We start from the raw sequence: 26,624 nt of genomic DNA, 5'->3' as shown, positions 1-26,624 counted from the left end.
CCAGGAGAACCACACATTCCACAATCCGAGGCTGGGCTCGGGCTTGGGGGCAGGGTAGGTCTCAGAACCTGCTCCCTCAGGCTTCTGCCGCTCTGGGGTAAAATGAGGTTGTCCAGATAACCTTCTCCACTCCCCTCCTTGATTTTCCTAATTCTAGCTGGCAAGTAAAGAGGATATTTCATTACTTAAAATACTACTACTAATAATAATTGCAGACAAAATCTGAAGGTGATAAGGACAGAATCTGAAATCTGGAAAGCTCCTTTATCTCTTTTTTTCTTCTTAGAAAAAAAAAATTCAACTGTGTTCAAATACCGCCCCCCCCCACTTCCCTTCACCGTATCACTCGTCTCTGCATGGATCCAGAAGGCTTTAAAAATGCTGGCTTGGATGTTACACAGACCAATAACCCAAACAGCAGCAACAACAACAAAAACTCCCCTTTTTCATCAGCCCCAAGATTGTGAAAATCACAGGAAGTCCAGGCTGGCTCTGGCATTTATAGCACTGACATACATTCAGCCCAGAGAAGCTCTGGTGACAGGCTTTCTAAACAAGGCCCTGTCTCGGGCCCCCTCATCAGGCCTGGAGTCCAGTAACCTCCCCCTCACACCACACACTGCACATGCACCAGTCAAGCCTTTCCTGGCCTGGGAAGGGAAGAGAAGAAAGACAAAGACCTGGGGGTTCTGCACTCTTCAGTGGGTCCGGGTTTCCATCTCAGCCGCCTCTAGCTTCTGTGGTCTGAACCTTGCCTGCCCTTGAGGCAAGAGGGCCCAGCGGGTCCTTGGAGGGCAGTGAGTGGACAGCAGCCATCTTGACTCCATCCCTGGCGGTCCCCCAAGTCCCTCTCCCCCGTCAGCTCCAACCAGAGAGGCAACCTGCAGATTTTGAAGGCAAAGAGCTGAGGAAGGGGCTGAAAGGCTGGTCTGTTTAGCCAGTCCAGGCAGCGTTTCTGCCAGTACTAAAGGAAGCCCCAGTGGTCATTTCCCATCTCCTCAGTGGCAGAAAGAGTCAGACCAGAAAAAGTCAAAATCTGGGAGAACGTCTTCCTTGAGGCCTCCAACCGCACTTGTCTTTCCCCCAGGCCCCCATGTTTCCTTGGAGGGCTAGGTCAGTTGGTGAACGGTCGTGGGTGGGAGGGGAGGGGTCTTTCCTGAGGATTCTAGCAGAGTCCATGCTCCTCATGGCTCAGCCTGGAATTGCTCTGCTACCGCAGGCCACTGTGGGTCACTGGGTGACAGTGGGGTTTAACACCCCCCCAGTCGGCCCCAGAACCCCAGGGACAGGGCCAGGCACCGAGCCCTGCAGGGAAGACACGGGACTCAGGGGCTCCGGGACACTTCTCAGGGGACCGGGCTGCGGTTGGGGAGCCTGTGGCTGGGACGACGGCGGCTGCTGCAGCTTTTTCTTGTTGATCTTCCTTTCCTTTGCTCTGCGGTTCTGAAACCAAATTTTAACCTGGAAATGGAAAGGCGGAGAGAAACAGAAGGTGGTGAAGCGGCTGCAAAGGAAAAAAGGGACAGTGTTCGGCACGAACACCAGTGTCCCCTTTTCCGGCCAAACGAGTGCCCTCTGGACCTGAAGGATCCCAGCCCTTCACACAGCTTTCCACGGACGATCCCGTAAGGGCCCCGCGCTGGAGTGCTTGTTGGAGCCCTTCCCAAGCCCAATTCAGACTCGAGAGAGAAGAGCTTCCCCCTCCCTCCTCTTTCCCCAGGTTCCTTTCCAAAGCAACCTTTATCTACAACTTTACTGGAAAAGTTCAGAGTCTCAGAAGCAAGGAAAACAGAAACCACCAGGCCCTTTTCACACCAAGCAAGAGGAGGCCAGGGCTGGATGTACTTCAAAATAACAACCTTTGGCCTCTCAAAGCTAAACTGAAATGTAATATTCCTCACCTTGGGGCTGAGAATGAGTTTTAATGTGGGGTTTCCTGACTGTGAATTTGACTTTTTTTTTTTTTCTCCCAGACCACACAGAGCGTTCCGGAGTCAAGCCTCAACCCTCTAGTTTTCATGGGCAGGGATTGGGGTCTTATATTAATTTTTTTGCCCAGGTACCGCGCTGGGTACAGAGAGAGTAAGCCTTTAAGTCTTTATTGACCCAAATAGAATTCTGGATTAGACTATACTCAGTTTTTTCTTGTACCTCCCAAGTCCCCCAAAATAGAAAAAAAAAGTTCAACAATATATATATATTAAAAAAAAGAAGACAACTAGAGGGGGAAAAAGTCTTAATAAAAAGCATCTGGAAGGAAAATGCTCTCCATCTTCTTGCTTTAATCTGTCCACAGAACGAGGTGGATCCTGGGGCCTGGCTTCTAACCCTCTTCACTGGACTCCCCGGGGTAGTGACCAGGCCCTGGAGGGTTCCCACCTGCCTCTCGGAGAGCCCCAGCGTGGCGGCCAGCTCGGCTTTCCGCCGGATGGTGATGTAGCGACTGTAGTGAAACTCCTTCTCCAGCTCCAAACGCTGGTGGTCCGTGTACACGACTCGGTATTTGTCTTTCGTCCTGGTTTTCACTGTGGAGGAAGGCGAAGTTAGCACTGAGAACTGCAGGGCAGCCCATCAGTCATGGGTAATGACAAACCTCCCTAACCCAAGAGCCATTTCTCTTCCTCCACCGCCCTGGGGGGCCACGGTTTGGCTGGTTCCTGCTGAGTCTGACAAGACCCCCCCAGAGGGTCCTGGGGGGAGGGTATGGGGCTATTCGGGACAACTAAACTGGTCTTGGGTTTAAACAGTTTTTGAAAATTAAGAAAAATTTTAAACTCATATACGCAGAAGATAGCAGAACCCCACCACCGGTTTTGTAAACCAAATACAGTACCTGAGGCTGGTGAGGCCCAGAGGAAAAGAGGGCAGGGCAGAGGCACCAGAGTCCTGGGAATATTCAGATTTTCAGGCCTACCAGGGATAGAAACCTACCCTAAAAACAGCCGGCATTGTGAATATGTGTTGTTCGTGGTGGGGGGGGGTGTTACTTTCTGTTTGTTTTATTAGAAGTGGGCAGGGGGTGCAGTAGCTGACGTGTTCCCTCAAGTCACCAGAAACACACACACACACTCACACACTCACACTCACACACGCACGCCCTATCTGTCGGCTGGAAGGAATTCTGAGCCGGGGTCTGGTAGGCAGATGATCCTTCTCTCTGGGGACGCTCTATACCTGGCCAAACGTCGTTTGGCATTTGGCACTCTTTCTTTTTTAATCCTCCATTTATTTCTGCTGCAAACCCTGCCAGGGCTATCCTGACCAGTGATCTATGCTCATTGGATTGAGTCAACATATTAAACCTTGGATTGATTGTTTTACTGAAGGGCCTTGACAAACAGCGCGACCAAGTCGGAGCAGGCCTGAGCCTGGTGTCTCCACCAGGTCTGTCCCAGGTCAGCCCTCAGCAGAGCCCCGCTCAGGAGCTGTTCTCTCCCACTTGGCCTCAGGTCGGGGTCTTCTCCCAGCAGAACAGGTTCAATCGCCCTGTGCCCGGTGCTACAGTTAGATCTAAAGGGTCTGGGAGTTGCTCGGAGGTGTTTAACGCCCCGCAGGCCGACTTTGTTCAGGTAAAACCCTTTGCAAACCACAACAAAAGCGCCCTGGGAAGATACAGGCCGGATCAGAGGGAGCTCCTCCAAGCCGCTGAAAGGAGAACACAGCCCCAAACAATGCAGGACAAGGCGATCTTATCAAAGAAAAGCCCTTTCAATGCCTTAATAACAACCGCATTCTGTTTGAATTACCACTACTGAGCAAATGGCGGCGGGGCTTTCATCCCCCTCCCCGCCAGGCGCATTAACATCAACACGGCCAGCAGAAGCATTTGAATGCGCGCTGCAGCCCCGACCCTGCGCCCGCGAAGAAATTAAAGGGAACTGACACGTCCTGGGAGCCTGCGCTGCCGCCTCCAACCCACTCGAGCTGCCAGCGGTAGTGGCCCCTTCGTACAGAGGAGCAAACTGAGAATCAGACTAGGTCACGCAGATAGTATAAGGCGGGGCTGGCACCGGAGCCAGGTTGGAGCCACAAAGGACAACCTCCAGGGCTGGAGAGCCGGGCGCAAAGTTCTCCCAGCCGAACTCTCCAGCAGCGATAGTGGCCTTGAGGTACTTGGGAGCGGCTCTGGCTCGGGGGCTGCCTTTTCCGTATCCCAGAGGGACCGGGGGACGCGGTGACCAGGACCCCTGTGCGCCCCGCGGCCAGCGCCCCAAGGGCCTTGGAGGCGCCCCGCACCCTCTGGGAACCAAGGCGGGGACTAGAAGAGGGGAGAGATGAGAGGGACTTGTCAGAATTCATTATTGACTGCGAAAGTCACCACCCTCTTTCCGGGCCCTAAAAGAGACAATGGCAGGGCTGGGAAGGTGTATATCAAAGCGGGCCGGGCGGAGTACCACCCCCCCTCGCCCCTTGACAGATGACACTCCGCAGAGGAGTCGGGCTCCGGCCCGCGGGCCGCGGTCTCCCCACATTAGCATCACAAGGGCGCCCGGCGCCGACTGCGGTCTTGCCACCTCGGCGCGGGACTTCACAGCGGCCTCTCATCTGCTGACCCCGCGGCCTGGGCTCCTGCGGCTCCCCTCCCTCTCCTCACCCCCGCCCGCCCCTGCTCCGCGGTCACTCTCCCGGGACTGGCCAAGGGTCTCCCTTAGGCCGCCCCAGCCCCGCCGGCTGCGCCCCAGGCAGGTTCTGTGGCAAAGAGCCTTCCTTGGAGCGCGCTCTGTGCAGGCGAGGGCGCCTCCTCTTGGGGAAGGGACTCAGCCGAGGTTCCAGGTCTGCCCTGAGGCCTTCTCCCCGGGCCGCCGCATTTCCCACCTGGTCGGTCCTGGCATGTGCCCAGTGACGTAAAAACCGAGGCCCAGAGACAGCCTCCAACGGCTGCTCTGATTTATACGGCTGTAATTGGCTATAAACTTCTGCAAAGTGTCCATAACCTGCGTGCGGGCCGGGCTGGGCCAGAAAGGAGGGAAGAGAAAAAAGCGGAAGTGCAGAAGGCTGGGAAAGACTTTGTGGAGTAAAAGGGACCCAACAGGACTCTCTCACCACACCTACTGAACTTCCTTCCCACCCTGACACACATTCCGACACCAGAAGGGGCAGACCCGGAACCTACGAGCCACACACACACACACACACACACACACACACACACACACGAGAGGAGACCCTGGAAAGGAGGGTTCCAGAGAAATGATCCGTGTCTGGAGCAGCGGCTGAATCTGCACCACGACTTCCTCTCCTTCTCCCTCTGCAGAAAGGAGGGGAGTCCCGGGGTGTCTTGTCCCAGCCCTCTGGCTTTTGATTGAAATAACCCCTTTGCAGATCAAAGGTTCAAAGACCCGGGCGCCCCCGCCTTCCCTACTTAGCTCCTGGGGCCAACACCTTCTTTCCAGCTTCAGCAGCTTTGCCGGGTCTCCCTACGCGCTGGAGCTCCGATGCCCAGAGTTGCCCCGAATGGGCAAATCTGGTCCCACGCGCAGCCTCGCCGCCCTCCTGGTCCCCAGACCACCACTCATCCCGGGTGGCCCGGACGGGCAAGGACGGCGTGCACAGACGGTCTAGAGCCCGGCCCGGGGGCGTTCCAGGGAAGCCGCGAACCGAGCGAGTGCGAGCGGCAGCAAGTGAGGAGGGCGATCCCGCTCCCGTGCAGCCGCGCTCCGCCGCCCTTCGCGGGACTCTCCCAAGAGTCTAAGGACGTTATGAATGAGGGACGGGAGGAAAGAGGAAGCGTCCTCTCTGTCCTACACTGAACACTGCTCGCGAGACCACAATAGTCACTCCCGACCCCAGCCAGCCCAGACGCAAGGGCCGGGGACCGGGGGGGCCGGAGCCCCCAGACGTTGTCGCCCCGCCCCGCCCCCCTGGCGCGGAGTCCCCAGACCGCCCCGGACGCCGGTCCGCACAGGGCACTCGCCGCCCCGCAGCCAGAGGCCGAGGCCGCGCCTTCCCCGGGCGCCCGCCGGCAGGGCGCCGCCGCGCTTACCTTGGCTGCCGAGCGACGGCTGCGCGGGCTTCCGCATCCACTCGCACAGGTTCCGCCGCTGGCCGCCGGGGGACAGCTGCTCGGCGGCGGCGGTGACGGCGGGCCCGGGGGGGCCGGGGTTGAGCGTCTGCAGCAAGCCCGAGGCGCAGGAGGGCGCGGCGGCCGGGTGGTGCGGGTGGTGGTGCGGGTGGTGGTGCGGGTGGTAGTCGGCGGGGCTGCTGTAGCCCATGGCGGCGGCCGGGGAGCCCCCGTTGAGGCCGTGGGCCACGGCGTTGGCGGCGGCCGCCGCGCCCCCCGGCGCGTAGCCGTTCCAGTCCTCGCGGAGCGGGGCGCCGTACGCGGGCGGCCAGGACGGTCCCGGGGACTGCGCGCTGTCCAAGTTCGCGGCGGCGGCGGCCGCCACATGGTAGCTGCCGTAGTCCGGGTACTGCGGGGGGCTGACGAAGTTCTGCGGGGCCAGGTTGAGGCCGCCGGAGTGGCGCACGGAGCTGGGATACATGCTCACGTCCTTGTCCAGGAGGTAGCTCACGTACATGGTGGCGAGGGCCCGACGGCAAACCTCACCATGCTGCCCGGGGACGGACGCGGGAGGCTGCCGGGGGCCGCGCTGGGGAAGGGGCGAGGGGGCGTAGGAGCGGCGGGCGGCTGCGCCCCGGCCTGCGGTGCTCCGCCGGCTCCTCGCGGCGCTTCTGCCTCTGAGGCGGTCCCTCCCTCTGGCCTGTCTCCTCCCTCCCTTCCTCCCTCCCTCCCTCTCTCTCTTTCTTCCTTCTTTCCTCCCACCTCCTTCCCACTAGGCTGCAGAGGAGGGGAAGACCCGCCACAGGCTGGTGTGCGGAGCCCCGGCCGGCGGCCTTACGTGATTAACGAGTGTTTACAAGACTCTATTAGTAATGACACAGACACCAATGGCTGGAGACGTCGAGGCGCAGCGTGCACCCGGCGCACAACCCCCCGAAACACGATTTGCATTTTAAAAGATAAGGGGGGGGGCTCGCGAGAGGGCAGCGACCCATCACAGCCAAATATTCAAACCTTTATTGTTAAGAGCTTCCTCCTTCCAACCTGGTGCACTTTAACCTCCAATCACAGGTTCAAAGAATGAAATCAAGAGACTTGCAAAAGAGGGGGGAAAGAGCTATCTTGGTGGGTATCTGAGTTTAGAGACTAAGGAGTCATGTTTCTGCATTTGCAGAGAAGGGGGGGTGGTCAAGAAGCTCCTTCCATCCCAAAGAGAAAAGAAAAGGGAAGCCATTGCTTTGATGACAACGTTTCTGGCCAACTCGGGAGGTGACGAGGCGAGCCCGGAGAAATGGGCCGGTTCCTTTCCGCTCTGCGCCCCTGGCCAGAACGACTGCGCGCCCCAAACAACTGTCACCTCTGATCATTTATTTTCTTCCCCAAGGAAACCGCTGGCCCTCCACACGAGATAAATTAAGACCCTAGCTGCAGGTTGCATCTCCGAGTTTGTCTCACATTTGGGATTCAAGTTAAAGCAATTAAATTTTTTTTTAGATTTTTGTTGTTGATGTGGACCATCTTTAAAGTCTTTATTGAACTTGCTACAATACCGCTTCTGTCCCGTGTCCTGGTCTCTTGGCCGCGAGGCAGGTGGGATTCTCAGCTCCCCGACCAGGGATCGAACCCACCCACCCCCACTGGAAGGGGAATTCTCAACCACTGGACCGCCAGGGAAGTTCTTAAAGCAATTAGAAAATTTTAAAAGCATTTACACTCAAGATTCAAAAGTCTTAACTGCAAACCAAGAAAGGGGTGGCAGAAGTCAGGCTAGTGGAGGGCGGTAATGGAGGGGAGCAGGAGGGTTTTTGCTAGAGATCTGGTAACGTTCTGTTTCTTGAGCAGGGTGCTGGTGTGTTTGTTGTTTGTGAAAATTAAGCAAGTTACAGTTATATGTTTATATAAATACGTGGTTAAAAATCAAGGAACAGGGAGTCTAGAATTTCTGTTAATATGTACCTAGGTATTTATGTCATACATCATACCTATGGCTTAAAAACACTTTCTCATTTGCAAAGTAAAACATTTCTCCGGAGAAAATTGTTTTTCATCTTCAGGGGATGGGAAGGGAACCCCGGGGCATCACTAACGATTGCTCCTGAAAAGCCCCGAGTGGGGAAGGTTTGAGAAAGGATCCTGCTTGGTTTTTGAAGCGCTGTGTCCCAGGGGCAGGGGCTGGAAGTGGTGGCTCTGGGGACCTGTACTGCGCGGCCTGGCTCGGGGCCTCCCACGGCGGATAGGAGCGCAGGGCAACCAGACTTGCTCCCTCAGGCGCCCATCTCGGTTTGGCGACCTCGGGGAGTGGGCCGGCGGTCGCTGTCTGCCTTCTCTCCGAGCCCAGACGGTGCTTCCAGACTCGGATTTGAGAGTCGCAGCGGCCAGGGCGGCGGGCTGGGCAGGCTGGCTGGGTGGCTTTGAGCGCTCTGGGAACCAACGGGGCGCAGCCCCTCTCCTGCAGATCTGCCCTTGTCGCTTCTCACCGCCGAGGGTTCTCCGGCATTTGTCACTTCCTCTTGTCATTTCTGGAGCTCCTTCCAGTGTCCTTTATGTCCCTAGATCCTCTCACCTCCCTGGATCGGGAATAAAGCGGGCGTAGTCATCCTCTCCATTTTACAGATGACACCCACCCTGCCGCAGAGTGCAGAGAAGCCAGGCCCAAGCAGGATCAGGCCCTGGGATCTCCTACTTGCTGGTGTCCCCTGTCCTCTGTGTTTCCTAAGGAAAAAGGTTAAAATTGGGGCGGAGGGGAGCGACCTGGCCACTCAAATGATGGAGACTGGAGCAGATCATCCCTGGGGGCCTCCGGGGCCTAGCCCGGGCAACTGGGTGTCATCAGACCTCTTGAGAAATAAAATAGGAAACAAATTGCAAACCCCAAAACAGAATCCAAATCACTGAATGGGGAGGAGGGATGCAAGTGGGGTGGGCGTCTGCGGTCCTGATGGGGCGGGGATACGGGAGGTTAAGTGGTGGGCACTGCAGACTTTTGATCTAGCAAACATCTTCCTCCTCTTCCTGGGAGACACAATCCCTCTTTCCGCCCCTCACAACCCCCTCCCAAGCCTCCAGCTCTGGAAGCCAAGGCCCAGGCTTGAGCCTGTGTGTCTTCGGAATGTGGGCATTCTTTGGAACAATCACTTTATTGGGGACAGCCATCCCCTCCGCCCTGCGGTGGCCGCTTCCTGCGTTTTTATGGCCCGGCCGCCGGCCGCTGGCTAATTGTCCCGGTTCTCCAGCTGTGTCTCTGTGCTCTGCCCTGGAGAAAGGGCTCTGGCCTGCCTGCCCAAATGCTTTGGGAGCGGCCAGGGTTGATCTGTCCCCAGGGGTCACACCAGGCCCTGGAGCTGGCCAGATCTCAGTGAGGCCCACTCACTTGGGGGTGTGGGGTGTGAGGGCTGGAGAAAGGACACTGATTGGTTTCCTTCATGGAAAAATGGGCCCCCATGGCAGTAGCATGGTCCCACCCATGGTCCTGGGCCCTGGGCTGTGGGTGAGGGAAAAGGAGGCAACAACAATGTCCTTGGACAAGCTCCTTGGAGTGGAAATGTCCCCTCAGCTCTGGGTTGCCCTCTCAGCCAGGAGAGAACCCATCTAGGTCCCTGCAGGGGCAGGGTGGTGGGAGCAGTCAGAGAGGGGTGGAAGGTGGCTGATGGGAAAGGAGCCAGCGTGTCTTTTCATCCCCACGGCTTAGCCTCTGACAGCTCTTTGTGACGTGCCTATCCTCTGGAAACCTGCTCTAGATGGGGGAGGGGAGGCAGCTCCTCCAGCCTCGGGGTGCAGGGGTGGGGGCCTGGAAGGATGCAGGTGCCACCGGCAGCAGGGCCCCCAGCGGAGACCCAAGGAGCGTGTTAGCTTTCTCAGAGCCTTTTGGCCCAAGCTGAGAGCCACCTTGGACGGTCGTCCCCAACTCCACTGCTCAGGGCTCTGTTCCAGCCCGTACCTCCGTCTCCAGAGCAGCTGCAGTGAATTGCTCTGGAGAGAGGCAAACTTATTTGGGACGCTCGGGGGTGGGGTTGAGCTGGGGCTGAAGCTGTGACCCCACGGAACCAGAGCCCGAGCAGGATATTTAGGGCAGGAGAGGGTGGGGGGAAAGAGACCCAGGTAAATAAAGGGTCCGGAAGACTCCAGGGGCAGCCACCCCCCGGGTTATCAAGAGGCCGTCCCTTTGTTACTGACAGCGTAGCGGCCCCTCCACATTCCTTGGAGAGGGTCGGCGCTTCCAGGAGCCCGGCCGCTGGCAAGGGCAGGGGCACCGAGGGGGGCGGGGGCAGGAGGCACCGGAAGGGGCGGGCTGCTCCTCCGGGCAGATGAGACACTCCTTGAATCCACAGATCATTGACAGGGCTCTCTCCCTGCTCAAAGGTCCCCAGTGTTTGCTCCAGCTTGGGGGACCCTGCTTTTCCCCATATTTGTGGCTTCTGGAACTGGGGCACCCGTGACCCTTGTAACCCTGGTGGGGCAGGCTGTCTGTATCCACCTTAGCATGCAAGCCTACTTTCTGAAGCCCCTTTTAGGTCCAGGAAATTATCCAAATAACGCAGCCCTTGCAGACTGCCTCTCCTCCCCCACACAGGAAGCCTTCACCCGGCACTGACCTGAATTCCCAGGATCGTTAAGGAAGAGTGAGAAGGAAGAGAGTGCTGTCTGATGAAATTGTTCACCTTGGCAGTCTACACTGATGTGGAAAAACGACTCAATCTCCACTTAATTTGGAGTCAGGGAGTTCTTGGGCCATCGCACTCAGTGGGCAACCCCCTCACACAAAGGAAGGCTCTATAATGGGTGATTTGACCCCAACACACCCTGGCCTGCCACGCCACAGCCCGCTCGGCTAACATCTCTGTGAAGGAAATCCACCACAGTGTCCTTTCTGTAGGCCTCCCCGGAGTCCAGTGCCTGCTCAGCCCCATCAGGTCACAAAGGAGCCAAACATGTTGGTCCTGAACAGCAGGGAGGGGCCGCAGCTGCCCACAGCTGTCCGGGCTTCATGCACAGGAGCAGATGTGTTTCCACCCAGTGGAGTCAAGAATGTTTTCCCCCAAGCAAACTGAGTCTCTCTACCAGAGGAAAAGTCCCTGAAATTGTGGCAGGTTATTGGTGGACTAGAGTTTTAACACTCAGGGTGTAGGAGAGAGGAGAAAACAGCAAGCTTTCTCATGCAGGGCAAGGAACACATTTTTTTTTTCTCCCCTCAAAGCCAGGAGGTTTGGAAAATAAAAAGCTTCAGGAAAGGGGCCGATATTTGGGTGCAGAAATCTGGTTTTGCTCACTGGCTGAAAGTTACGTGAATACATGGCGGTTGCACATTTTCTTCCTTTTTTTTTTTCTTTCCCCCCCTAAAATCAGTCTCTGGACACAGTGTGGATGCTGTGTAACACACTCTACTTCTGTGTGATGCATGAGCACAGAGCACTTGGGATCTCACCCCAGAGGGAAACCCTGATGCTGGGGAGGAGAGGCCCCCAGGCCAGCAACACCTAAATGGTCTCACGTGGCTTTGACGTGGAGTTACCGCTTGTTCACTCACTCCCCCATGTCTCGTGCTTAGAGTGACCTTTGTTTGTCATATGAAAATACGTTCCTAGGAGCCCCTACGCAGCAGGTTTTACGTGGCTAAAGGAGGTGGCTCAGATAAAGGTTCAGCTCTCCTTGAGTCACTGAGCCCATTGGGAAGTTACTCTCCCAAGAGGGGGGACAGAGGACTTAGTGTCTGTAGCCCTTCCATTTTACAAAGGAGAACTCTGAGGCCCAGAGAGGTTGGGTGACGTTCCCAAGGCCACACAGCTAGCTGTCCCAGTCACGACCCTTAAGTGAGCTACTATAGGGGCACTCTTTGTAACTCGGAGCACTCTGTAAAGATGTAAATTACCACAGGGCTGCTGGTGCCACCCTAGAAACACTGCCTTCTAAACCCCAAACCAACTGGCCTCCTTGCCGGAACCCAAACTCCCCGCCACTCACACCAGAGTCGCAGAACAACCAGGTTCAGCTGTTGTGACACTTCTGACTGCTTTCTTTCGGCGTCCTATTTATTTCTCCCTTTCACAGGCACCTGCTAACTGCGGTTTATTAGTTTATTGAACGGTGAGTTTTCCATTGATTCCATCCAGATTTTTCTCCAACTGCCAACAAAGGTATCCATCCACTCCAGTCCCACAGTAAATACTTTCTGAAAAAGAGCTCGTCTTTATTTTTGAATCGGAACCCGTATCCTGTGGCTGAACTCTGGCAATGTGTCAAATTTAAAATGACGAAAGGTTATGCCAAGAATTGGGTTGTCTTTCTTCCCGCACCCGTGTCTGTGCACATCTTTGGACACCCAGACCCTAAAGCGTACCTGTCTGGGTGACGAAAAGGAGGCCCTCATTCAGTTACCCGGTAACATAGGTGAGTGGGACTGAGCTCGGGAATTCCCAGCGGGGACGCTCGCCGGGGGGGGGGGGCGCCCCCTGCTCGCCGGCTGGCCTGGGACATTTTAAGGGGGAGTGAAAGTCGGCGAAGCAGCCCCCCATCTCGGAAGGCAGCGTGCGTGGAGGGGTTGAAAGGAGCTGAAATCAGCTCCTTGCTCTCCAACTTTTCTTAGAATTGCCATCGTGCTTTCATAACGAATTAGTAAGTAAAAGTATTAATTATTCACCCTGGAATCCACACCACCGCTTCTGCGCCCCCTCCCCCGACATCTCTGGGCGCGCTCCGGGCCACCCCGCCGCCCAGGCTGGCGCGCACGCTGAGGTCCGAGTCCGCGGTCGCGGTCCCCGCTCGTCGGGGTTTGTCTCCCGCGTCCTGCGCACCGGAGCGCGGAAACCAGAAGACGTCTCCGAGGCCGGCACAGGCCCAGGACGAGTCACTGTTTGAGCAAAGATGTGGCAGGAAACAAACTGCCCTGCCAGACCTCGGCAGCCTCAGGTTACCCCGCCTGCAGGAGGGCCGGCCTGGCCTCTCTGCTCCTACCGAGAAGAAAGCAGCAGCCCCCGGGGGCTTTTGCCGGGGTCTTCCCCGCCGGCGCCCACGTCTGCGTCCCGCGCCCTCCCGCCCGCGCGGCTGCGAGCGCTCGGGGCTTTGGAAGAGGCACTCCCCCTTCTCCCCCAGCTCCTCTGAAGGGGCGGATCTAATGTCTTCCCCCACCCGGATCCCCTCCTGCAGAAATAAACAATTTCACCGACAAGCTTTGAGCTCTTGAAAGGTAACTGTGTAACTGGAGACACAGGTCGTGCCTTGAGAGGGCCAGATCGCATCCCCTCTCGTTCTAAAAATACGGCTGAGAATCTTGCCTTGGGGAGCCCTACCTATCTTAGCTTGAGCATATTCACATAAAGAGCTCAGACTCTGCATTTTGGGCTCCATCTGTCTGAGAGCTGGACTCACCCCAGGGCTGGGCAAGGTACCTTCAATATAGTGTATTATTCTCAGTCTCAGGCCCAGCCCTTGGCGCTTGTATCCTGGACCAGAAAACCCTCTTCGCCAAGCGGCAGGTTTCTCGCATGTGTCAGGAAAGCCCCCAAGTCACCCTGGCTGGAGGGAGGTCAGCGTCTAGCCCCAGGCCCAAGGGCCCCAACTTTGCATCCAGGTCCTTTGTGATGTGCACCTGGTGCTCCTACATCCAGAGCAGGCTTTGGCACACGCCCGCCCTTGGCAGGGGAGGCCCTGGAGTTGTTCTACAGGTTCGGTGGGGTCACAGCTCACTTCCTGGCTCCCCTACCTACCACGCTGACCAGCCTCTGGCCTTCACCCTCACCACTAGCGGGCAACGTCTGTAAGATGGCAAAGGGGAGTGGGTTTCCGTGATTAAAATCCCTGTGCTACCACAGTGGCTTCTCTCTGTGGAAGTCAGCCCCCAACCAAGGGTGCGGCCACACCACTTTTTATGGAAAGGTTTTCTTGCTGCTGTGTCCCTCAGACCTGGGCTGGTCACTAATGGAGGTTCTTGTCTTCAAAAGGGCCAGCTCTGCCTCCACGTCTTACCCCGTCTGCGGTGAGGAGGACGGTATGGCTTGTTTCTCCTTTGCCAACAGAAGCCTACGGAGTATTTGTCGGGGTTCGTTAGACCTTCCAGTGCAAATGGCTGGCTGGCTGGGGGGTGGGAGAGAAACGTGGTGGGCTCCTCCTGTGTGAGTGGACTTTCTGGCCACCAGTGCAGAGCTGCCCAGTCTGGCCTCCTTTGGCCAGAAAGCTTTCTATGGGCACAGATCTTCCCTCATCAACCGCTTTATCAGTGCTATGGGGTCCCATCTTCATGGGGGGGGGTGCGGATATCCAGCACTACTCAATGAGTGTTATTCAATTATTTTAAAAATTGTTTAATGACTTATGGTTTCCAAGGACTCTGACAAACCAGCTCTCCTGGGCCCACCCCCGGGAGAGACGGGAGGCCGCTGGCCCTGAACTTCAGGCCCGTCCATCCTAGAGAGCCCCCGCTCCCAGCCTTCTCTGCTCCACGGGGCGCCTCCGCAATACCGGCCCCTGCGGGGCTCTCTCCTGCCCGCCGTCCCCCCGCACGCTGCTTCCCCGGCGCTTTGCTGTCCCAGCTCTGGCTCCCGTTCGTGTCCCAGAGCCAGAGAGGCGCTTCCACTCACATGTAAATGTCGCGTGCAGCAACTAAGGTGGGAGAAGAAAAAAGAAACAGACAAACCGCTGAGGAATAAAAGCTTCCTTTTCCGTCTGTTTTGCTTTGCGCCTGGGGTTTGCAGGAGAGGGTGGGGAGCCAGAGAGAGCTCGATTAGCGCCCTGGAATCCGCAAAAGCTGGTGTCAGCGGGCCGCTAAGGGAGTGAAGAATTGGAGCAGGGAGCTGGATAAATCGGGAGCGGCGCGGGGAGCGGGGGCCGAAAAGCACGCAACTATCTATTTCGGCAAAGCGTGAGCATGCGGGTAGCTGGACCAAAGGGCTTATTATTCGTAAGACTGCCTCGGTTCTCCCCGGCCTTTGTGCGCGGGTGTGGACGCTGTTCCAAGCGCAGCGCGCGCGCCCGCGGCCCTCGCGCGTCACGACGTGCGTCCCGGGTCGCTGGCTGGCGCGGCCGCTACGACTCGGCGGCTTGGCTCCCGAGGAGGTCGGCGAGACGCCGGCGGCCCATCTTCTTCACCTCGCCCAGTGGGGTGTTCAGCTCCTGCGCGGGTGGGCAGTGCAGCCGGCGCGCCCGCTCGCGGGGCACCGCCGCCCGGTTGCTGAGGCGCGCGGCGAGCGCAAAGGGGAAGCCGGAGCGCGCGCGGTACTGAGCGTTGAGCTCGGCCAGCCAGAGCCGCTCGGCCGCGCCCAGGCTCGTGAGGCCCGCGGCGCTCTGCTCCCGCTGCGACTCGGCGCTGAGCTCGCCCCGCTGCAGCTCGCGGCCCGCCAGGTCCGGGTGGCAGCGCAGGACGCCCTCCTGGCCTGCGGAGAAGCACAGACACGCGGCGGGAGCGCGGTACCGCGCCCCGAGGGGTTTCCGAGGGAAGCAGGGTCCCAGGACGTGAGGAGGGGCAACTAGGGGTGTCAGGAGGCTCGGGGCGCCCCCCGCACCCGTCCCTCCAACCCATCCCAAACCTCGCGCCCCTCCATCCCCGCTTCAATCGGCCTCGGCCAGGACCCAGGGGCGGGGCGGTAAGTGACAAGTTTGTCCTTTGAGACCTTGGAGCGAGAAGAGCGTTGGGGAGAGGCCGCAGAGGCTCGGAATTTACGACTTGCTCGGGAGGGAGCAGGGACGCGATAAGGGAGCCCGAGCGTTTCGTATCTTTTCAAAGTCCTTTGCTCTCAGGGGGGCTTTGATGTCGCAGAGGGCCGGACACAAGGGCCTGAAGACTTCCTGCCAAAGCCACGGAATGGGTTTCGCTCTGTTCCAAAGGAGAAGGGCGGGGACGGTCCATGGGAGTAACGTTCGTGGGGCTTGGCGAATAAATGCCCAGGAATTGTGACCCTAAGTGTGAGTTCTGGGATTCTGGAATCAGGCATCCAAAGAGCTTTGCAGAGGATTAACTGCAAAGAAACCCATTTCCAGCCGAATTCTACGGCCCTTTGAATGAAAGGGGCTTTCCTCCTTTTAGGAAAATAGCACCCACTCACCACACACCATTTCTGAGGCTCATTTCCCTTCTCCCACTGTAAATCTCAAAGAGCTTTCAGAGAATAACATTTCCTCGGAAGACAGCTTCTCCTAACATTGGCCTAAAACTGGAAACCCCTGGTGTGATACCTGGGATTTCAAGTCCTAATCCAGCGGGGTTTTCCTGAGCCCCGGTCAATCATTTTGCTTAGCTCTCTAAAGACAGAATTAGAATTGTGGGGGCTGGGCAAGGTTTCAGATATGGTAAGCAGGGAGCCGGATCTGTACAGGGGAGCTGATGACACCTAACTTGCTGAGTAGCGGTGAGGATTAGAGACAATTCATTTACCCAAACAGCACCTAATGCTAGCAAATGTTCAATAAACAGCCATATTATGTGGCCTAGTAAACTCAGTGTAACTGGGCTGCCATGTGGCTGGAAGCATCTGACCCTGGGGCTAGGGACAGGCTTGGGGCTCCACTAGAAAGGGAGATCATTAACCCTCCCTTTAATTACGGTATAAACTTCCCCTGCTCAAATCTTACAGTTTCTGCACAGGTAAAGGATGATTGGGATTGTACCGTCTAATCGTGGGCCAATGTCCTGAGAGGCGGGAGAACCGGGGGGGGAACATCTACACTGAAGAGAGGATTCAAGGGAGACTCGGAAAGGGGTAGGTGACCTTTCCAAGGTCACTGAGCCAGGAGCTGCCCGCCCAGCATCCTGGCTCAAAACCACTGGCTTCGGGGCACTGGCTGCCCCTTCGAGGTTAAGGGGAGTTGAAAACGAAACTCATGTCACCAATAATCCCATCTCTGTAACACCACCGTTTTAGAACCCCTCTCCTGGGCCCTGTCCCTCGGGCACTGCAAAGGTGAAGTGGTTGCTTCCCACGTCCGGCGGATGGGGGGGGTGCGAAACTGTAGGTGATAAATTCCCTGCCTGGGGGGCCCCCAGCCCTGGGCCGGGAGGTGGCTGTGCCGGGCGGCTTCCCAGGCCTGAGGCCAAGCGGCACCCGAATCCGATCCGAACCCACCCAGCCGGGACCGCGAAAATGGGCGGCGGCGGGGTCCTGGGCAGGCGAGTCCTGGGCGGCTCCTAGGCCGGAACCGCAGGCCCGCCCCGCGCCTCCTCCTTACTTATTCAGATTTTCAAAGACGCCTCGAGGTGAGGAGGTGAGGAGGTGAGGGGCCCGAGACCCCGCCTTCTCACAGGCCTCCCTCTCTCGGCTTCCCTTCCTCGTTTCTTACTCTGCAGAGGCCCAGCTCCAGCGTGGAGGATGCGGTTATCCACCGGAGGGCCCGGCAGGGGTGGGGTCTGTCCCCTGGCCGCCCCTACCAGACCCTCCTTTCCAGCGTGGGGCAGGGCCGCCAGCACCCCGGCCCTGGCACCCCGCTTCTCACTCGGCTGGGCTTGTCTCCCCTCTTGAAAACGTCACCTGGGGTTAATGTTTGCCCAGGATTAAGCATGTGTTTTCCACTGTTTGAGGGAGAAGAGGGGGAGAGGAAAGAAAGGAGGCTGAGAAGACGAAGCCAAGAGAAATAAAGAGACTAGAAAAGAGGATTTACAGACAGACAGACAGACACACAGCCCTCAGCTGCAGACAAAAGGAGATGGTGGGAGTCAGGCAGGGAGTGGTAGCTCTGCAGAAATAGAACCTGACCTCATTCAGCCAAAGACTCCATCTTTACTGCCCCAAATCACTGACCCCTGAGTCCTGCCCAGGAGGGCACTGGCCTGCGGCACAGCCCTGGTTCCCTCCCAGCGCTGCATCCCCCAGGCACTCCCAGCCGTGGCCTTAAACCCTAGTAGGAGGCTGGAGACCTCACCTGGGCACTTGCCACCTCGCTGCCTCAGTCCTGTGGCCCTTCCACCTGGAAAGCCTACGCCTAGCCGGGTTTGGTCAGTGGCCCGTGCTTCACGGCCTCTCAGTGCTGCCTTTTCTTCGGTCCCTCCTAAAGTCTGAGACGGTACTGCCTCTGCCATTGGCGTGCCACGTCTGGAGATGCAGGTGTGGACGTGCGCTATTTGCTGTGACCACACACCATGAATCTTTGCACCTCGAAGAGTTCCCGGCACAGAGCGGACACTCCTCGCTTCAACAGGAGAGAGCAGGGCAGACAGTGGTGGCCACTGAAGCGTAGGTGGTTGGCCTGGAAGCCTATCACGGTCCGCCAGGATCCCCACACTGTACCAACTGGTGTGTTCTCCCTCCTGGTGCAGTGGGTCGTCTGGACCAATCGCTCCACTTGTGTTCTTGGAGCCAGCCCCTCCTTCCGTCTCAAAGGTTACAATTTCAAACATCAGTCCCACCACTGCCTTGTCCCGATCAGCACACAAACACTCCCTAGAGCCACTCACTCCGTAAACAAAAGGAAGACCCTCCCTTGATTCCCCGTTGTTCCTCTAGTTCCTCCCTGCGTCTCTGCTCTTTCTTACAGCAAAACTCCTTGAAGGAACTGTCTCCTCAGCATCTCCACTTCCTCGCCTCCTCTCACCCCACCAAGCTTCCAGCCCCACCCACCAACCAATCTGTACTCATCAGGTCACAGATGATGGACGGCTTGCATAGGCCAGTGACCAGCGCTCTGTCCTCTTCTCTCTCAGCCTCTTGGGAGCATGTCACGTGGTTGGCCCTCTCTCCTTGCAAGATGACCATCGCTTACCTACTCTCGTCACTGGTCCTTGCTCTGCCAGAGCACTAACACCGAAGTACCCCAGGACTCAGTACTCACATCTCTTCCCTTCTGCATTCACACGGATGCCCCAGGTGTTCTCATCTAGTCCCATAGCTTTAACTGCCATCAGTTCTCTCACGACACCCAGATCTAGTCTAGTCCACAGCTTTCCACTGAGTCCCTTTGTTATGAGCCAACTGGACACTCAATATTTTAATCTGGGTGATGACTAGGCATCTCAGACCTACCAACCTCCCATCCTCCATCCTGTCCTCTCAATTCCAAACCTCTAATTGTAGAAAACAGAGCACCACCCACTCAGTTGCTCAGATTAAAAACGGAGGACTTATCCTTAATTTCTCTTTGTTTCTGACCTACCTTCCTCCAACAAATCCATCAAAAACACCTGTTGGCTCTAACTAAAATCTATCCTGAGAATCCAGCCACATCTCTTCATCTCTCCTGCTCCAACCCTAGTTCACCCGACCATCACCTCTCACTTTTACTGCTACCGCAGTCCCTCTGCCTGACCCCTCTTTCCTCCTGTCCCTCCACTCTCCACCATTCTCCAACCACCGTGGTCTTTCCGTGCCCCCCAAATGTCAAAAGTCTCAAGTTCCTTGTGTTAGGGTGGCCTTGTCCTAAATCTTCCACAGCTTCCCTCTCAACTTTTGGTTTTAAACTCAGATATCACTTCCTAAGAAAGACCTCTTTTATTACACATTTTCCACCCTATTACAAATTTTCTTCTAATAGTTTCTAGAATTGAAATGATCTTGTTAATTTATGTTAATCCTGTGTCACTTCACTAGAATGTAAGCTCACTGAAGGCGGGGACTTGTCTTGTTCAAGGCTCTATCCCCAATGCCTGCGACAATTCCTCGGGCGTAGCAGGCGTTCAGTAAGTGTTTACTGACTGACACATCACTCTGGGGAAGGAGCGTTACGTATTCTTTGACCGAACAAACACATTTTGATAGCCTCATCTAAATACCTTATAGCCTACATTTAAGGAAATTATTAGTACCCGACTCTTTGATTCTTCCAACACCTGTGTTCTGAAATAAGTATTAAATAACGAATGATGGCATTACTGCAATTCTGAAATGCCACCAAGAGGTGCATGATTAACTCTGTTATGAGAGTGTTATTTGCTCTTTGATTTTTAACACAAATCAGTATTGCATCGGTTCGTCGTTAGCCGTGTGTGCGCGCGCGCGCGCGTGTGTGTGTGTGTGTGTGTGTGTGTGTGTGTGTGTGTACTTTCTTCCCTTTACTATGCCATTCCTCTGGCTTGGGAATCAGGAATTGATTGGCTTGAAAGGGTACTTTGCCAAGCAGTGCTGGAGCTAAATATTAGTCCTGGACTGCCACCTACTGGTCAATAATCATCATAGCGTCTCCTAAATGGACTGTCGACCTTAGCTTCCTCTAGAAACAGGATTTCCAGTTTTCTTTTAATGGTAGAGGGTTCTCTTGGATCATCTAAAACAAGTCCCTGACCAGTTAGATCATCATATCCTGAATATCTCTTTAAGGTCCCTTTTAGTTTTAGGATGCAAAGACTCTATTACACCCAGTTTGTTGCTTACTATTCCAGGAGTAAAGCTAGACTATGCAGTGAATCCCATTTTGCTTGATTATTTAAAACACCAGAGAGTCCTGGTGTTCTAGTGGTTAGCATTTGGCGCTTTCGCTGCCATGGCCGCGGTTCAATCCCCGGTTGGGGAACTGGGATCCCACAAGCCTCGCAGCGTGGCCGGGGGCTGGGGAAAAAAAAGGATAAAAAGTAAAAAGCGATAAAAAGTAAAAAGCATAAAAAAGTCTGGGACATCAAGCATTAATGTTAATTGAATAAATCAGTGAATGAATAAATACAACCCCTAGAAACTGTTTCTAGATTTTGCTTTTGATTCTCTGGAAAATCCTTCAAAAGCTGTTGGGTTGAGTGTCAGGGTTTGAATCCCAGTTCTGCCACTTTCTAGCTGTGTCCTTGATCAAGTTACTTAATCTCTCTGTGCCTGAGTTTTCTTATCTGTAAAAGGGGGATAATAATGATAATCAAATGATAATGATAATTAAATGAGTTAAATGCGAGGTGTTTGGAAAGGTGACTGAAACAGCAAGAGTAAGGGTTAAATGCATTTTAGTGGTTGTTATTATTATTTCTACCGCTAGTGTCATCTCTCTAATGCCATGAAGGTGATTAGATACGGGGCAAGGTGATTAGAGACAGACTGTGCTCCCAGCTGCCTGAGGCAAGTGGGGACGCCAGCCTCGGGCTGAGAAGCGGCTGGACCAGCAGGGAGGTCCCACCAAAGACCTGTGTCAGGTGTAGACGCAAACACACACCCAGGTGGTCCAAACTCCCTCCAGTTATTTTGTCCCACTGACCTGCCACTAAAGTCACCCCAGTTAAAATGTGTGGGGAAGGGGTAATACCAAGATTGATCATCTTTCGAAATCCTCTTAGGAACAATTTCATTCATTCACTCAGCAAACCTTTATCAAGTCCCAACATCCTCTCCTCGGGGAGGTGTGGGATTCTGACACTGGTCAGGATCCAGAGGTTCCCTAGTGTCTGAGGCCAATGGGGCAGCTGAGGGTTCGGCTTCGGAGAGGCCCTGAGAAGTGGGTGAGGATCAACAGGGCGCCCACGTTCCTGTCAGCTTGATTTTATCCCCCTAGCCTCCCCTCATCCTATATGTGCCTACAGTGAATTAAAATGAGTTCCTTATTTGGGAGAATCCCCTGACAACTAGAAACCACGCCGGGTGTCCAAGCCCTGGGCGCACAGGTGAGGAGTGTTTGGAAAAGAAGAGACATTGCTTCTCTCTCAGCCCAGATCCCTGTGGAAGCCCCTCTGTGAAGGCAGCCCATCCCCTCGAGGTCCCCTCAGCCCATCCAGGTTTCTCCAAGGACCGTGAAGACAGCCCAGGAGGCAGCCCTGGCTCCTAACATCCGGCCTCTGAACGAGGCCGTGTGCCCTTCTGCGTCACCTGGGGTTGGCCTGACCCTAAACTTCCTCATCTCCCCACTCCACACCCACGAGTGCCTCCTTTTCTCTCTCTACCCAAAGGACATCAGCAATGTCTTTCCCTTTCTGCAGAGGGAGTCCTTCAGATTTATTGTCTTTTCCCCCCTCACTCCCCCAGGGAGTTGCTGGTCTGAGGCAGTTTACTTTCCTCCGCCATCTGGTCCAAACCGGCCCTTTCTGGTAAAAATGTCAGCCGTTTGCTCTTTCCCCTGGACTGCTGAGATAGTCTGATACGGAGCTGTCTTCTCTGTTGCATACAGGACATTCCCAAAGCGAACACACGGCCGAGAGGGTGGGCCCCCAGCCTGACCTTTGGCCCCTGAGCCACTGGGAGGCCTGAGGAGACCACTGCCTGTCCCTCTTTCCTGGTAACCCCGTAGCTCTAGTATTTAACAGCCATGTTCCCTGAGCCAACGAACGTTCTTTCGCTCCAGTTTCCGCTTAACACGGCGAAGACTTGATTCTCATTCACAGAGTCCGAAGGAACTTACTGACCCTTACAGCAAAGAGAGCTAAATATATATGCCAGTGATAAGCAGCTGGGCTCAAATATCTGAAATTAGTTTGATAACAAAAAAGAAACAGACTCACAGGTCAGAGAACAAACTAGTGGTTACCATTGTGGGGGGGATATGGGGGAGGGGGGAGGTACAAACTATTGGGGGTAAGATAGGATCAAGGATGTAGTGTACCACACGGGGAACACAGTCAATATTCTGTGATAATTAAATGGAAAGTAACCTTTAAAAACTATTAAAAAATTTTAAATTAAAAACTAAAAAAATGCCACATGACCGCCCCCCCCCCAATTTTTTTTGATAAGCGTATCTGAAATCCCTCTGTTGAGAATCTCAGTGTCTAACACCAAAGCCTTACCTGACTGTGGAAGAGCATCAGTAAAGGCAAAAAAGTGCTGATCTAAATCTTCCAAGTCAGAGAACGGGCGCTGGGACCGAACACGGCGGGGGCAATCAGAGGACATCTCTCCATGACACTCCCAAACACATCCACAAATTCTCCAAAGTCCATGGAGTTGACCTTCTCAATGTCCATCGCCTGTGTTCCACTGGCGGCAGCAGGACCTGGGCTCCCCTCCGGGTGAGTGAGAGGCGCGTCTCTGCTCGCCGAGTTATATTTGCTGAATGCATAGGCTTGTTTTTTATGCAACACTAGCTTGGCATGTTTTAAATGCCTCTGGGAGAAGCTGATCCAGAGTACTTGTGCAATCAACAGACACAGGCTTAAGGTCTAATCCAGGGAGCAGAGGTCTTGCAAAGGGGTAGGGCTATCCAACCAAACTCTTCCCACCATCTAAGCCGGCAGGGGCCATATTCACTCAGCACTCAAGCTCGATAGACTTTTTGTGCCATTAGCATTTTCATGTCAATGTTGTCCCAGGGAAGTTTTCCCTGGTAACCCAGGCAGGTCACAAGTCGACCTGCTTGAAATTCCATGTCCCGTCTTGTTGCTACTGCTGTGGAGAACAGGTAGTATGTTTTACTCTTTCTCTGCATTTCAAATGCTGCACACAATAAGTATCTAATAAACTCTCACTCAACAAGAAGCAGTGTCTAAGGAATCATTCTGCCCCATTCTCAGTTGTCGCCCAGACACCGTTATGTGTTATTTTCTTCCTGAATATATCTATCCTTATCTGAAATCCCCTTGCTTATTCTATTTATTTTCGTATCGCCTCTCAGCCACAGTGAATTCTATGAGCCTGGAGACAGTGTGTCTGGTTTGCTTGTGTCCTGGGTGCCAAGAACCGAGACCTCAGGAGGCATGTAATAAACACCATGGGGTGAATTAGTTGACCAGATGACCACATAGATTAAATTTCTCACCCTGATACCTTTTATGTATACTCAAAACAAAAATCCTGTGGAAGAAGACATAGAGAACATAGATATTTGTGGTTGCCAAGGGGCAGGGGGTGGAGGAAGGAAAAACTGGGTGTTTGGGGTCAGAAGATGTAAACTATTATATATAGAATGGGATAAACAACAAGGTCCTACTGTAGAGCACAGGGAACTATATTCAATATCCTGTGACAAACCATCATGGAAAAGAATATGAAAAAGAATATACATATATACATATAACTGAATAACTTTGCTGTACACCTGAAACTAACACAACATTGTAAATTAACTACACTTCAATTAAAAAAATAAAATTAAAAAAATACTGTGGAAGATAAAGTCAAAGGAAAGGAGGGGTCAGAATTTTAAAATATAAAGATAACTGCTGCTATTTCCCTGTAGAACTGAAAATGCAAACATATTTCCAAAAGTCATGCTAACTCCACATTGGCTTTCATCTGAATCAAAATTCAATGAGCGGATTTACAATAGTCAGGACATGGAAGCAACCTAAGTGTCCATCGACAGGTGAATGGATAAAGAAGATGTGGTACATATATACAATGGAATATTACTCAGCCATAAAAAGAAACGAAACTGAGTTATTTGTAGTGAGGTGGATGGACCTAGAGACTCTCATACAGAGTGAGGTAAGTCAGAAAGAGAAAAACAAATACTGTATGCTAACACATATATATGGAATCTTTAAAAAAATGGTTCTGAAGAAACTAGGGGCAGGACAGGAATAAAGACGCAGACGTAGAGAATGGACTTGAGGACACGGGGAGGGGGAAGGGTAAGCTGGGACGAAGTGAGAGAGTGACATGGGCATATATACACTACCAAATGTAAAATAGATAGCTAGTGGGAAGCAGCCGCATAGCACAGGGAGATCAGCTCAGTGCTTTGTGACCACCTAGAGGGGTGGGATAGGGAGGGTGGGAGGGAGACGCAAGAGGGAGGGGACATGGGGATGTATGTATACGTATAGCTGATTCACTGTGTTATAAAGCAGAAACTAACACCATTGTGAAGCAATTATACTCCAATTAAAAAAAAAAGAAAAAAAATTCAATGAGAGGGCAACCACATTAGCATTAATGAATCAGTCACATTGGCCGCACAGTCTGTGAGAGGCAGGTGACAATCTACCAGTAGCCACAGATTTTGTCCTAACTCTGTGACGTTTCCCATCCCAGGTCTCACCCTGACTGCCTGGGCCAAAGGGTCATGATTGAAGGACTGACAGAAAAGAAGTTGATGAAATTTGCTTTTCAAAGGGGATGAATCTGGGGCCAGAAGTACCACCACTACAGGCCACGTCTTCAAATATGAAAAAAAGGTATAGATATCAGATTAACCCTTGCACATCGTATACCTCACATAGGTATGTGAAAACACGCTGGATCCTGTAGTGTGTTTGCAGTTTCGGGCAAAGAACCCAGTGTGGAGGACATGGACCCGGGAGAGCGCAGGTCCAGGCTCTGCCACCGACCCACTGGCATTTGTCAAGTTATCGAACTTTTCTGCACCTCAATTTCTTTGTCTGTAAAACGGGGCTCAAAAGAGTATTGACCTCATGCGATTTTTGCAGAGATGAAGTGAATTAACGTACCAAAGTGCTCCCGTTACAAAACACTGCAGAGGTGTTGGCCAATATTGTGCACAATCTCTGCAATGGACCAGCTACAGAGTGTTCTTCTGTTCTCCCTTCTGCCACCAGAGTCAACACAGCCCTTTCCCATCCCTGCAGGTTTCCGCAGACCCAGTGAACAGCCAATATCCACTTCTTCCCCTTCTCCCTCCACCAGCTCCCTCAGCCTCGGTTCATTCCAGCGCTGACCACGCAGCATCGCAGTTCAGAACAGAACCGTGGGGAAGAGAAGGCGAGGTCTGTCTAGCCCCTCCCCCTCAGCCTTATTCCCTCCCTGGTCCCGGGCTCTCGGATGAGTAGATGAGCGGGAACGGAAGACAGAGCAGAAACCGAGGGAGAAGGGGTCCCGGCTCCACGGCTCTGCGTCCCCTCCCTCTTTGTGCGACCCTTACCTACCTTCTCCTCTTATTCTGCATGTGGACGGTCTCCCTCACCCAAGGCGCTCCAGCCTGGGCCTGGAGCCTGGCGGTTCTCAGTTCCTCTGAGAGCTGCAGGAGAGATAGACATCTGCATTTGCAAGTGGAAACTCCTCTGCTCATGGAAATGCTGATATCACGGTGGGAAGGGCCTTGCCACTGACAGGAGACCAGGAGCCTAACCTTTTATTCTGTGTTATCTATTGCATAACAGTAGGAACTCCAAATAGCCCACTACTAACAGAGGAACCTTTAAGACACAGAAGGTTAAGGTATTAAATAGTCCTGGATATAGAAGCAACATCCAGAAAAAAGAACCTAACTAAAAATTCCTGATGCGGAACCTGGCGAGCCAGGCCACTGAAGCAGTCTGGGGCTCAATTAACCCTGTTTGACTCTTCGCCAGTCAAATCAAAGAAATGTAAGGTGGTCAGAGGTCAGGCAATTTCCATCCAACAAACCAGGCAAAGAGTTAAGTTACTGAATCGTACACTATCAACAGGCAAATTGTATGGCATATGAACCATGCATCGATAAAGCTATTGTTTTCTTACGTTAATTGATATAGAGTTGTAGCCTCGTAATTTGTGTTTAACCATACAAACTATGATTCTTATGTTTTGGCTGCTGAATATATTATATCAGACTTCATTATAATTTTTCTTTTAAGAGACCTTTAGCAGTACATCGAGAAAATTCTTAAATAGGCACAGTCAAATTTTTATTTACTTTTTAGTTGAAACATTTCAAGTATCTGCTCCCTTCAACTATAGCCCTTAACTTTTCACAAGCAGAGCTTATGCAGAAGTTTCCTCAATAAGATACCAGGAAGGCAAATTGCTTTCCTACACGTGCATTTTTAAAACTAATTCATGAATTTATCTATTTTTGGCTGTGTTGTGTCTTCGCTGCTGTGCGTGGACTTCCTCTAGTTGCAGTGTGCAGGCTTCTTGTTGCAGAGCAC

General features: G+C 53.9%; 2 protein-coding genes across 2 annotated transcripts; both read right to left on the bottom strand.

Moving 5' to 3' along the window:
* Window positions 1-250: 250 nt before the first annotated feature.
* CDX2 (caudal type homeobox 2) lies at window positions 251-6,898 on the bottom strand. The gene is made up of 3 exons (XM_027116788.1): window positions 5,984-6,898; window positions 2,380-2,525; window positions 251-1,461 (listed from the first exon to the last, which is right to left on the bottom strand). The coding sequence occupies exons 1-3, from the start codon at window positions 6,516-6,518 to the stop codon at window positions 1,231-1,233; spliced, it is 912 nt and encodes a 303-aa protein (XP_026972589.1). The 5' UTR covers window positions 6,519-6,898; the 3' UTR covers window positions 251-1,230.
* A 7,405-nt stretch (window positions 6,899-14,303) lies between these two features.
* URAD (ureidoimidazoline (2-oxo-4-hydroxy-4-carboxy-5-) decarboxylase) lies at window positions 14,304-22,855 on the bottom strand. Its single transcript, XM_027116611.1, is given in 3 exon segments — window positions 14,304-15,363; window positions 22,605-22,680; window positions 22,683-22,855. Coding segments are annotated over 3 exon segments (522 nt in total). The 5' UTR covers window positions 22,782-22,855; the 3' UTR covers window positions 14,304-15,016.
* Between the last annotated feature and the right edge of the window lie 3,769 nt (window positions 22,856-26,624).

Source organism: Aethalodelphis obliquidens, unplaced genomic scaffold (assembly GCF_003676395.1).
Source record: "Aethalodelphis obliquidens isolate GAN/ISIS:26980383/991018 unplaced genomic scaffold, ASM367639v1 scaffold16, whole genome shotgun sequence".
Classification (NCBI taxonomy): domain Eukaryota; kingdom Metazoa; phylum Chordata; class Mammalia; order Artiodactyla; family Delphinidae; genus Aethalodelphis; species Aethalodelphis obliquidens.
Note: the sequence above shows the minus strand (reverse complement) of the source record. Positions and strands in the feature narration are given on the sequence as shown.

What these genes read in the sequence shown, in the direction of transcription:
- CDX2 (XM_027116788.1), bottom strand. Translation starts at nt 6,518, where the DNA reads ATGTACGTGAGCTACCTCCTGGACAAGGACGTGAGCATGTATCCCAGC. An exon ending in GCCGTCGCTCGGCAGCCAAG is followed by an intron (nt 2,526 to 5,983) that starts GTAAGCGCGGCG and finishes CTTCCTCCACAG; the next exon opens with TGAAAACCAGGACGAAAGAC. An exon ending in TGGGGCTCTCCGAGAGGCAG is followed by an intron (nt 1,462 to 2,379) that starts GTGGGAACCCTC and finishes TTCCATTTCCAG; the next exon opens with GTTAAAATTTGGTTTCAGAA.